Source organism: Mustela nivalis (genome assembly GCF_964662115.1).
Source record: "Mustela nivalis genome assembly, chromosome: 4".
NCBI classification, from domain to species: domain Eukaryota; kingdom Metazoa; phylum Chordata; class Mammalia; order Carnivora; family Mustelidae; genus Mustela; species Mustela nivalis.
This window is the reverse complement of record NC_139023.1, coordinates 25,368,364-25,381,572: the sequence shown is the minus strand read 5'-3', so window position 1 is coordinate 25,381,572 and position 13,209 is coordinate 25,368,364. Positions and strand designations below refer to the sequence as shown.

General features: G+C 35.6%; 2 protein-coding genes across 34 annotated transcripts in view; one reads left to right on the top strand and one right to left on the bottom strand.

Moving 5' to 3' along the window:
- The window catches only part of FIP1L1 (factor interacting with PAPOLA and CPSF1), a 78,155-nt gene extending 65,922 nt beyond the window's left edge, over positions 1-12,233 (top strand). For all 31 annotated transcript variants that reach the window (XM_082728319.1, XM_082728324.1, XM_082728328.1 and 28 more), the window contains 3 exons: positions 1,508-1,721; positions 8,358-8,495; positions 9,090-12,233. In XM_082728319.1, the coding sequence (XP_082584445.1) occupies positions 1,508-1,721; positions 8,358-8,495; positions 9,090-9,237 (500 nt within the window). In that variant the 3' untranslated portion in view covers positions 9,238-12,233. The remainder of the gene's footprint in view (positions 1-1,507; positions 1,722-8,357; positions 8,496-9,089) is intronic.
- LNX1 (ligand of numb-protein X 1) overlaps positions 10,174-13,209 on the bottom strand; it is a 178,623-nt gene continuing 175,587 nt past the window's right edge. For all 3 annotated transcript variants that reach the window (XM_082728300.1, XM_082728301.1, XM_082728302.1), the window contains 2 exons: positions 11,177-11,335; positions 10,174-10,797 (listed from right to left, as the gene is read on the bottom strand). In XM_082728300.1, coding sequence (XP_082584426.1) covers positions 10,662-10,797; positions 11,177-11,335 — 295 coding nt within the window. In that variant the 3' untranslated portion in view covers positions 10,174-10,661. The remainder of the gene's footprint in view (positions 10,798-11,176; positions 11,336-13,209) is intronic.

Genomic DNA, 13,209 nt, shown 5'->3' with positions numbered 1-13,209 from the left:
TTATTTGTCTAATCTTTAAAAACCACCTTTCAACTTTTTCTTATTGTATGGTTCTTTTCTGTTTACTTCTACTTTTATCTTCATTATCTCCTTTCTGTTGGATTATTCTGTTTGTGCCCAGGTTCTTAAGTTTTGAAAGCTTTAGCTCATTAATTTTCCATCTTTTCTAATGTAGTATTTTTAAGATTAAATTTCTCTCCAGAACAGATTGCATCTCTACCCTTTTGATATGTTATATTTTTATGTTTATTCCTAAATGATTCAAAACTTATTATTTTTTGGCCCCCGGGTTTTCAGAAATGTGTCTTTAATTTGACACATATGGAGATTTGGTGCCTGTTATACTTATTGTATAAAAGTATGTAATATATTTTTGTGTTTCATATGTGCTTGAGAAGAGTGATTATTATTTAACTGTTATGGGCAGTATTCTATGTTATGTCCATTAAATCAACCCTGTTGAAAGTGTTTTGCTCAAATCTTCTATATCTGTAGTGAATTTTTTTTTGTTTGCTTCAAGTGGCAATAATTGAGAGTATATTAATCTTCCATGATTATGGTAGATTTTTCTGTTTTTATCTGTATTCATGTTAATTTTTACTCTCTAAAAATTAAAGCCTGGAATTTTCGTTTGTTCTATCTGCTTGGTGAGTTGCATCTTCCATTCCCTGTCCTCAGCCCTTCTGTCCCACGTAGCCTTTCAGTGTGGGTCTGTTTTGTCATCAGTCAAGCTGCTTCTATGGAGATGGAGGGAATTGGTGTTTTCTGTTCCTCCGAACTTCCTTTTACTTTCAGCCATTTTGTGTGTTTATATGTCTCATACTTAGAATATAGTTAGAGGGTTATTTTGTTGTTTACATTTTTTAAAAGTACGAATCAATAAACTATTATTTAACTGGTGAATTGAGTCTCTTGAATTACTGTGCTTATTGAACTAATCAAACTTGTCCCCTCTAACCCTTACCTTTTCCAAGTCTTTTTGAACTGAGTTTTTTTAGGTGATTTTTAAAATTCTGTTTTTCCTTATATTGTTTTGAAATGGTACATTCTGTGTCTGTTATTTTAATGATTACTCTTGGAATGTATTAGGCATATCTCATAGAAGTTCTTTCAGTCAAGTTTATTAAAAATGCTCTTTATTCTTGCTCTTGAGATTTAATTTTGTTGAGGACACATTTCTAGGTTGGCCATTACTTACTCTCAACACTTTGAAGATGTCTGGTTTATGTTTTTGGTTGGAAAATGTGTGGTGTATCTAATTCTGGTTCCTGCTCATCTTGACAAATGAAGAGTATATATTAGGTCTTTAAGGTTTGTTTCTGGATATTACCCCAGACTGTGGGTATTCACCATATGTTACTTATCTTTTCTATTTATAAAACTGGTTTCTGTTATAATCTAATGAAGCAATTATGATGAGAGTTTTGTCCTGAAAAGTAGGGGTTTTTTTTTTTGTCTTTTTTTTTTAAGTGCCATAACTTTTGTTTTTAATTGTTGTTTTCTTTAGTTGCCTTTCCCCACCTTCCTGGTTCTGCTCCTTCATGGCCTAGTCTTGTGGATACCAGCAAGCAGTGGGACTATTATTCAAGAAGAGAGAAAGATCGAGATAGAGACCGAGACAGAGACCGGGAACGAGACCGTGATCGGGACAGAGAAAGAGAACGCACCAGAGAGAGAGAGCGGGAGCGTGATCACAGTCCTACACCAAGTGTTTTTAACAGGTTTGTTGAGTGTGCGGGAATTTGTACACCTGTGTTTCATGTGCAGAGAGTTTATATTTGGGTGCAAGGTTGGACAATCCAGTTCAGGTAGGGAAGGATTGCTCTAAGAGTAGTTCCTAGGAGATAACCATTTAATTTTTATTTTTCTTCAAAAAATTTTACTGAGATAATACTGTCCTGAATAAAATCTCAGGAGATAACCATTTTAAAAGTGTCAAGGCTTATTTATTTAACTGATAGAGGCTTTCCATCATGTAAAGCAACAGTCTTCAATTTGTTTATTTCTTCCTTAAAAGAATTTGAAAATATTTTTATCTTTCCATCTGAAATTTTTGATCTTAAGTTCAATAAGTTGGCAATGGAGATATAATTTCCCATTTATTATAAACATTACAGTTTTAAAATAAAATCATCACTCTTTTAAACATATCCAGTAGATTAAGAACATTATAGTGACTTGCTAAACATCATCATCCATTCTTTTAAAAATGCATATAATAGGCTCTCTTTTAACAGTCAGAAATTTTACATTTCTCTGTGCTTGAATTATTTCTGAGCCATTTCCCTTACATTTTTTCTACTGTAAGTATTTTTGTTCTTAAATAAGAACAGTATTTTTTTTAGTTGCTCATTCTATCCATCTTTCCTGCAGCATACCTGTGGTAAGTTTAAATGTCTAAAAAAACTTATGAATGTAAGATTAAGTATTTTAAATTTTTTCCGCTGATCTTAATTATCACTTATTTTTACATATGAAGATAATGCAACTTCTGAAAATGATTTAGTGGAACTATATCCCTTAATGTTATGAAGGACCTTCCACCTTCCCCAATTAATTTATGTGTCCATTAGTGAATATTACTATTGTTAGGAAAAAACAGACTTTGCCATTAATTACATTTCTTCTAAAAAAGTATATAGTCTGTAAACACTGAGAAACCTTGTTCACATACAATACTTCAATGAAGTTTGATGGAATTTTGTTGTGCCTCTGTCATTTAATTATTTGAATACCTTTAGATTCAGGGATATGCCAGAATTACATAGTTAACAGCCCTGTCAGCCATGACTCAAGTTTTTTGAAAGCAGAGAATTGGAAACCTGCTTCATATAAGTATTTATTACTCGGCGTGACTGCTTCCTAGGGCCGCCATAAGCAAGCACCACACACCGGCAGCCTGGAGCCGCAGGCATTTCCTCTCCGCGGTTCCGTCTCCTCGGCTCTGGCAGGTAGTCTTTTCCATGCCCTTCTCATAGCTTCTCATGGCGGTTAGCAACCCTTGGTGTTGCTTGATTCATAGATGCATCACCCCTGTCTGTGTGTGTCTTCATACTGCATCCTCCCTCTGTGTCTGTGTCCAAATTTCCCTCAGTTTAGAGGGACTCCGGTCATTAGACTAGGGTGCAGCCAAATCCAGTCTGACCTCCTTGTAGCTATAGCTGCGGAGACCCTGTGTCCACAACGAAGTCACATTCACAGATGTGGGGGTTAGGGCTTGAGCAGATCTTCCTTAGGGGCATACAGTTCAGGTCTTAAAATCTAGTTTTCTCAGTTCCATGGAAGAACACCAGAAGGGCTTTACCAAGACTTGTCTAAAGACTTCTAACTTGTTACTGTTCTTTTAGATGCATTTTATTTAACTGAATATGCTCAGAAAGGATTGTTTATTTTAATACATCTTTGCAAAAAGTCCTTAAAAAATGAAACATCTTTTTATGTATTAAGTATTGTCATGAATTGCAGTTTTTCCCCATTCCATTTATGGAAAATAGCTACCATATAACTTAGCTGGTAAGAGACAGCTCTTGTCGAGCCTGACAGCTATCCATTTTTATCAGAGAAGTCTGACTTTGTCTTTCTGTTCATGTATATGAATATGAGGTGCTGCCCCTTACCACTTCGATTTGCTTTCCTTCAAAGGGACTTGTGTAGGTTTTTTTTGTTTGTTTGTTTGAACTAGGTCAAGGAGAATTGTTACACTACTTATAATATCTGAAGTTAGAACATCCTAGAATACCGAATACTCCCATTTCTTACTCTGTAGTTTATCCTTGACAGAAAAGCATGTAAGATAGGAAGACCTAAAGCCTTATAAAGCTTTATTGTTACTTCAATGAAATAGATCTGACATTAATATTTTAAATTAGATATTTTTAATGCCAGGATGTTTTTCACACCCCAAGTCAATGTATCATAGTAAAATTAGTGAAGGTACTGGTGTATCATTAAGCAGTTTAGATTTAAGAAAGAATATAGAAGTTGTGGATCTGGAAGTTAATTCCCTAAAATTTCTTGTGCTACTGGAAAGAATTCATATACTGCTGTGGTACTGGCATGTACTGCTGGCCTAGAGAATGATTCAGAATTCTTCTTATGATCCACAAGTTCAGGTCACTACATCCTCCTACATTTTAAAAAACATTTATTTATTTATTTATTTTAAAGTGAGAGAGTGGGAGGGGCAGAGGGAGAGAATCCCAAGCAGGCTCCCCGCCGAGCCTACATCTTTCTGCACTTTAATCCCAGTTCTCTCTCAAGCCAGTATACCCCATGTTTTAGCTGTGCTCAGATGGTTGCTCTTTTGAAAATTCCTTGTCATTTCATACTTCCTTTTTCATGTTGTTCCTCTCCTCTCTGCTTCACAAATGTCATTCTTCAGGGTCCAGCTCATGTCTGTCTTCTGTGAGCTCTTCTGAACCCAAAAGAAGGTTGAATTATTTCCTTCACATGCTCCCTAAGTAATGTATCTTTTTTTTTTTTTTAAGATTTTATTTATTTATTTGACAGACAGAGATCACAAGTAGACAGAGAGGCAGGCAGAGAGAGAGGAGGAAGCAGGCTCCCTGCTGAGCAGAGAGCCCGATGCGGGACTCGATCCCAGGACCCTGAGATCATGACCTGAGCCGAAGGCAGCGGCTTAACCCACTGAGCCACCCAGGCGCCCAGTAATGTATCTTCTTTAAAGCCTGTGTTTTTTAGCAAACCTGTGAAGGGCATTGACCACCATCTCCCATTCTGTAGTCTTAGCACTTTGTACGTTAACGCCTGGCATGCAGTGAATAAAATGACTTAACACATCGCAGGGGAGGAAGATGAATATAGTAGAGAAGAAACAGTTTTGAAAGTTGTTGACTAAAACTTGGCTTAGAAAGACAGGTTTTGAAATCACTGAAAATCAACCTGTATGACTATCAAAGCAATAATTTTGGCATCTCGCTAACATATGTCTTCGTACCATCACAGTGTACAGTGAAATGCATCAGAACGTTTTTATAGCAGCTTTTTTAATGGATGAGATAAAGAAATGTACTTAGACTGTTCTGATTTTGCTAGATGAGATGAATAATATATCAGTTCCGGATGTGAGCATGTGCGTGATTCAGGCAGCATTTGTTTTGTTAGATGTGATCATGCAATTACAGACTTCTTAATCCAAAAAGGTCTGTAGGGAGGAAATGGACACATAGAGAAATGAAGACAGTGGTAGAGAGCCATTCTGTCAACTGAAAAGGTGGTTGAGATACTACTTAAAATATTTTCTTTCCAGTCTTGAAATTAGGTAGCTTAAAAATTCTGTTACTTTTCATTATCTTTACTACTCTCTATGTGGTTTATTTCTTATGGGTTGGGGGAGGCAGTTCATTCATTCATGTAACTGACATTTTCTGATCCTTGTTATGTACCAGGTGCAGAGCTGTGTGCTGAGGATACAGAAATGATCATACACTGTTATTACCCATATAAGCATATATTATTATCAAGGTGACTAGGACTGGTTAGTAGTTTGAAACTTTACCTAAAAAAAAAAAAAAAAAGTGCCATAAGAAACAATAGGATTTATTAATTTTTTCCTTCCTATAGCTGCTAATAGTGACATACATTAAAGGCACCTGATAAAATTTTATTGATTATAAATAAGTAAAGATAGGATATATACATAAGTGTGTGTGTATGCATATAGTGTTATGTTTGTGTGGTGGGGTGTGTGCTGGTAACTTTAGCCACATAGTGCATGATTCTGTTCAGGAGCATTACTTTCAGAAAGTTGAATCGTTTCTAATGTAGTTCAAATGAAGTACTTGAGATAGCATGGCTATTTCTAGAATATACATGTTCACAAAGTGCTGAATGTAAACTTGATAGGAAAGAAGACTAAAATGAAATGCTTTGCTAGTGTTCATAAATAATATAATATTTGTGGAATATTTGAAGCTAAGTTCTCTGATTCTTCAGCTTCAAACACACACACAAGTGCTACTTAATTTTTATGGAAACTACAAGTGTTAATGATTAAAAATATTTGATTTCCAGATTGCTAAGCTGTAGGGCATCAAGAATCATTGTTTACGTAAGTCTGACTAAAAGTTCAAGGCCTAGGAGGCAAAAGGTAGAGGAATTTTGTGTTGTTAGGAATTATCCCAGGAATAGTGTTCTCTGGGAAATCCCAGTGAACTGTAAGTGAGGGCCATTTTTCCTAAAGACTGACATTTTGCAATATGGCATATCATATGTGTTGTGTTACAAATTATAGGGTAATTGTTTTTAAAATCATAGACCTGTTTCAACATCTGGTTTTTAGGCTGTTAAGTGTGGGCCAGAAAGAAGGGCGGTCACTGTAGGGTGTTTGAAATGAGCTGTAATGATTGCCAGGCCCAGAGAAGCCTTTGTGCCGCAGCTGCGATCAGAAGGCGGTGGAAGGACGGGCCTTCGTGTTCTGTGTACAAGGCCGAATGTTTTATCACCCTTCACGCATGGCCATCATCATAGGGCTGTCTTCGGAATCTTAAAGGCCTCACATCTAAGAAGAATTGGTGTTGAGAGGGAAAAGAGAGATACAAATGACCAGTTGAGATAATAAAATAGCCTTAGTTATCTTTAGGTAAATCCAATTTGTAAATCTGTTACAAAGAGGGCCTCGTGTTCTTTTTTTTTAAAGTATACTATTCACGATAATATTCATTTATCATGGTAATTCTACTTCAGAAACATTATTATAGAGTTAGTCACCTTTACAAAAAGGTTCTGCTTCCAAAAAAAGTTTAGCATTCACTTGACTGAAGCTGGGGAGCCTGTGTATTAGCTGCCACTTATGAGGGCCTCCTATGGTACTAAGCACTTTAGAAATGTTACTGCCAGTTCCCCGACAACCTTGAAAATGATGGTTGCCAGTTTAACAGATGAGAAAGCTGAGGTTCAGAAAGGTTAAGTAGTTTACCCCAGGTCACACAGGTAGTCACTAACAGAATCAGGATGTGATGCCTGGTCTACTCTGCTGCCTGTCCTAACATACTGCATTTCAGGGGACATGCTTCCAGTGTCCAAATGCAAAAGTATGCATTTGTGGTTAGAAAACCATGTATTTACACAGATACATACACACACACACACACACACACACACACGTATATATACATGGGTATACTTTAAAATTTGTTGAATGTAGAATGTATTTCAGGCAAGAACTTGGTCAGCAGTAGTTGTTAGGTGTAGCACTACTGAATCATTACTTTTGCTAGGAGACCATAATTAAGCTTTTTCTTTTATATGGCTTGTACTTTCACCGCATTCTTTGTCCAGTACTTTTACTCATATGCCTTAACAGCTTGATGTGTCTTACAGATTACGGACTTAATTTATATTAAACATTTCTAGAAACCAAAGCTCTTTAGTACAGAGTGCTCTAAAATATTTTTATTCTAAGGGAGTTACTGATAATGGGTTGTAGAAAGTGTTGACTTCTGTGCTGAACCACCCCCCCCCCAGAAAAAATTGAAAGATTGAGAGAAAGATGGGGAGCAGAATATAAGTGAGGAGACACAAAATGAGGACAAGTCTAGGGAGGTTAAAAAAAAATTCTAACTCTAGTCATCAGTCCCAGTTTAACCAAATCATTCTACCCAAAATCAGGAAATTGGAGGTACAATCTGGGTGTGTGTACTTGCTGCTCTCAGCCATGTGAATCCCCCCATCCCAGACACACACACACATAGCTGTAGTAATAAGTAATTGGGACATCAGACTGTAAGTAAGTCCGCGGGTAGTGTTCTGCCTGTGTTTCGTGTGGATATTGTAGAAGTTGCTTTGCTGTCCCTCTGTTAATGTCTCTACCTCTTCTTGGATGCACAATATACTCTTCATGTGATTGAAAAACTTAAGCATCTTCATCTGCTCTCTACTACATAGCCGTTGTGAACCAGATATTTTTATTATTTATAAAATCTTGGGCACACAAAGATTCTAAAAGAATTTTGGTTAGAAGTCTGAGATATATAAACATGCTTTTAACTTTAAAAGGAATGAAAGAAAATGAAGCTAACGTTTAAGTCTGTTACAGCTCCCAGTTCTTGAAGGGAAAAAAAATTTGTTATGTAAAATTTCTACTCAGTAACTGTGAAAGCACAAAACAAAGCTGTACCTTTAACATGTAATTATGTGTTATATTAGATGTGTACTAATTTGGGAATGGCATTGTTTTCCTCTCAATTCAACAAATACTTGCGCCTATTCTGTATAAGATGCTGATAATAATACGGAGGCTTAGGCTTCTGGTTTGGACTCAGATTACATCACTTGTAGTTTGAAGTCATTAGAATTAACAGTCCGATTGTCATAAAGAGGTTTTATTCCAATTTCAGTGACGAAGAACGATACAGATACAGAGAATATGCGGAAAGAGGCTACGAGCGCCACAGAGCAAGTCGAGAGAAAGAAGAACGACACAGAGAAAGACGACACAGAGAGAAAGAGGAAACCAGACACAAGTCCTCTCGAAGGTTTGCTCTTTTATAGTGAATCCCTTTGAAGCTGGGAGAAATTGATTGGACCTCAGAAAGTAAAAACATTTCCAAATAATTAGTAGTGCATATGTGTTCCTAATTGGAAGATTAAGAATAATGTGTTGAAATAATTGGTTCCTTAGAGGCTCAACAAAGAGTTTTAAATCTAACAAGACCGCAGTTAGTACTCGGACTGCTTATCTTATTGGGAGAGGGCTTTATTTAGCATATGAACCAGTAATACTAATACTTAATCAAAGAAAATTCAGGACCTCATAGTCAGATTTTATGCCTATTGTTTGCCTAAAATCAACCCTAGAAAGTACTTTCTGTTCTGATTTAGTGCTTCAGTTTCTAATTTATAGTAGTTTTTAGAATAAAGTCTATGGGCTCTGAGAAGCTAGGATACTATCAGTGAAGGTGAGCCTGTAATGTAAATACCATCTCCATATAAAAGTCACATAAAAAGCTGGTTACTCCTCTAAATGTGTTTGAGAAAAAGAATGGATTACTTCATACCCACACAGTGGGTTGATTTTTGTCACTATGTGTATACTTAAACAGTAAGAACAAACCTTTTTTTTTCTTCAGTAACAGTAGACGTCGCCATGAAAGTGAAGAAGGAGACAGTCACAGGAGACACAAGCACAAAAAATCTAAGAGAAGCAAAGAAGGAAAAGAAGCTGGCAGTGAGCCCGCCCCTGAACAAGAGAGCACCGAAGCCGCACCGGCCGAATAGGCACGGCTCTGGCCTTGTGTGTATATTATGGCCAGAAATGTACCATAGATCTTGTTATTTTTCTGGATAATGTTTAAGAAATTTACCTTTAATCTTGTTCTGTTAGTATGAAAAGTTAACTTTTTTCTCAAAATAAAAGAGTGAATTTTTCATGTTAAGTTAAGAATCTTTGTCTTGTAATATTTAAAAAAATAAATTAAAAAAATAAAAAAGACAGCAATGACTTTATATCCAAGAAAGTAATGTGAATGAGTCACTCAGCAGGGAATTTTAAAGAGCTATGTACATACATGGGAGCTGATAAAGGTCAAGGTTGCACCTTGGCCATAGTTTTCTGGAGTTAATCAAATACCAGTCTCAAGAGGTTGTGCTGCAAAAAGCACCTCTGAGTTGAGATTTGAAGTATTTTGCCAGTACTGCTCTGGCATTCTTGCTTACTTAGCATATTAAAGAACACGTATACAGTTTTGATATCACAACTTTTTGATAGGTTTTCAGCGTCCTCAATTTGGTTTCATGGTATAACTAAACAGGCAACTTTTGTATTCTAAAAATAAATAAAATATAAAGGCATTTGGCTGGTGTCTGTGAAGTAACTTGCCCTGAGGGTAGTTTCTTGTAGCAGGCACAAGACAAAGCCTTGTCACTGTGACACAGATTTGAATTGCCTCATGGCTGTCTGTGAGATGGGGTCAAGCTGGTTTGGCCTTTCTTGATGCTTTTTCCAAAGCTCATTGGTTGAGCAGCATGTGGAGTTTTGATATAGTTACTAGCTAATTGTGAATGAAAAGACAAGAGCTTTAGATTAGTCATTTCCCATTAGATCTAAGAATACAAGTTCATAATTCTGTGAGCATTTTTAGGGATAAGCCTTGGGATGTATTTGTCGGTGATTGTAATGACATGGTTTTGAAAGAATTACTAGGATCCTTTAAATAGTGATAAATAAAAATGAATTTAATATCACATACTAAAAGACAGCTATAATTTGAAAAATATTTCTCATTTGATGAACATTTTTCAGCAGTGTACTGTTAAAATCCTCTGGCTGTAAATTTTTTTTTTTTAATGCCCATAATATACCCTTTACAGACCTCAGCATGTACCAAATTTTTAATTGTAGGATTCGAATTCAGTGGGGGAATAACAAATGATCTCAGCTGTTTAAGAGCTTTTTAATGAATAGAAAAATAAAGTTGTGGAGTAGTGAGAAATCCTCCACACTGAATAAAAACTTGATAAGAATTATGTTTTGAGAATTACATTTTCTGAGGTGTAATTGGCTTTCATTAGATCATATTTTTCCTGACATTAGTTTACATTTTTACAGTGTATCCTTTAAATAAAAAAATTGACAAGATAAATACATTGTTTCAACATAGCTTATCTGTAGTTTTCTGTTTTCCTATGACCCATCATTGATTCTATAAAAAAGTGCCCGGCCAAGAAACAATAGTAAGAGTGATCTTTCCCTTAAGTTCTTTCAGCATCCTTGCCAAGCAAGCATGTATCATTCCTGATGTACTTCTACCATTGACAGCCAGAAGAATGTCACCACATCTAAAAAACATAAAACAACACATGATTAACATTTTGATTCATAGCCGAAATCAGTGCAAGTGTATTTGGTGGTCCTAGTTTTTGCTCCAACTGTCAATTTTAATTACAAAAAATTCTAATTAGGAATATCTAATTAAGGCTTTCTCCTCCCCACCCCCCACCCCTCAAATTTTGCAAACTCTCCAGTCAGCTTCTGTTAGAAGGGATGCTAAAAGCACAGGAAGTTGCTGTACGGGACCAAGGAATTTTTAGAAATTGAATGCTATGTACATTTTCTTTTTAACCAATAAAACAAGGTTTATAGTACATGCATTATTTCTAAGGGCCCAACCTTTTGCATATATGAAACAAAATATTGGTAATAACTAGTCATTATTACCTAATTCTTCCATCTTTGTATGCTGGTGTTCCTTCAACAATAGACTTAATAAAAAACGGTTTGTTCCCATTATATTCTTCATAACCTCCTACAATGCAGAAGCCCAGACTTCCAGCTGTGTTTCTTCGTAATATAACATCTTTACAGTTATACAGGTACCTGAAATAGAATGTGTAAGCAATAGATCTTCACACTTAAGTTGAACTCTTAGGGAATAATTATGATTCATCTCCAATTCTCTTTATTGACATTTTTTTCAGGCTAAATAGCACTGGATGTTTTTCACTCAAAATTGTCAAAGCCCAGTGACCTGTGTGCTGTTGGCGGCCTTTTTCTAGTTGAATTGTTTTCCATTGCTATACGCCCTTTTAAAAAAAATACTATTGTGTTCTGTTTCTATGAAACAAATTGGATAGGCCTAAGTCCTTACTGATGAACCAAATTCAAGCATACTTAGCAATATTCTATTTTTATTTAGTTGTGAATATAATTTTAATGAAGGCAAAAATCCTCTAAATGATTAATCTCAGTGAAAAAACACTTAAACCTAACCCTAATAATGAATGCATTTGCCAAAGTTCTGACTTTTGAAAAATAATGCTTTAAATGTAGTTCTACATGTTTTATAGGTTATAGAGAAGCATGCAGGCATAAAGTGAATGGAAATTGAATAAAGATTGTAAGAATAAGTCATAATGGAGGAAAAAAATAGTAAACTGAATAGGAAGTTATAGAAAGAATGGGAGGAGGAGAGGCCACAGGTATTCTTGGAGTAGAACCCTCACCTAAAATAGACTAGATGGAAGAAACTGTTAATATCTGGTGGCAGCTGGAGCAGTTAAGATAGGTGCAGGCCAAGTGTAAACTGTGTTACAATTGTGACAGCTAGTGTTGTCGGGAACTGGATTTGACTAAAATCTCCCAGTACAATAACTGGTTTGAAAGAAAATTAGCATTTTCGTATTGGTAAAAATCAAAATATGATTGTTCTGTTTATAATCTGTACTTTAAAATACTAACTGCTTTTTGAAAAACCAATAAAACGTCTCTTGTGAAAGGTTTTGTTAAGTGATGAAGTTGGTCATTAACATTTGTTAACCAGACTTGTTGATTCGTATAATGTGACTTTTTCTAGTGTTGCTGGTTTCAACTTGAAATTAGAATGTAGGGGTAAAACTCAATTTTGTTTTGTATCTCTTGTCACATATAATTTACAATAATCCGTTTCTTTCACTGATAGTTGAAGAATGATTTTCATTAAATAAAAACTATATTTTGATTGTAAAATATTCATCAGCTGTATTTCACAGACTTGATGTCAATCAGTAGTTAAGTTTCTCCTGTAGGAGCTGTGGTATGTCAGATAGCACATTTATGTAATGGTTCACCCACTGCTCAGATACAATGCAGGTGATTGGCAGTTCTCCAAATTACAGAGCATTACATTCATTCCTGTGCTCAATATTTGAGGGCAAGGACATGAAGAGTTGGGTGATTCTTACCCAACGTCATGAGCAAATCGCTATCTTAACACTTCCTAGCCATGATTCCTTAAAACATAAATGGGTACATAGGACAATACTTGAAACAAGTATTTCTTATTCCTTTGACCACTGGGTGTTTTTTTTTCTTTTCCATTAAGTATCACTTCAGACCTTACATTGATTCTTATTATTTTATTTCATGTGGACAAGCTATAAATAAACCACTGCATCTAAAATTTATGTCCAGTATAAAATTTTCAACCTAACATTAAATCAGGAATTATGTCTATTTTCCTAGATTCTTGTTTTGATGCTGGAGAGAAAGTATCTGCTTGGATCATCTTTTAGTAGACGTTTATTGAGTGTACCATACTGTAGGCGCCTGGGAGATTAGTAAACAGAGCAGACAAAAACCATGCCATCTGTACCGTGCATTCAAGTGGCTGGCAGTATTACTAGTATTTTTTTCATTAAGTACTTTCCTTCCTTTGTGTGGCGTATTTCAACTTCACTGTAGCAGCAAGAACTCAGTTTGTTAAATTTTTTCAC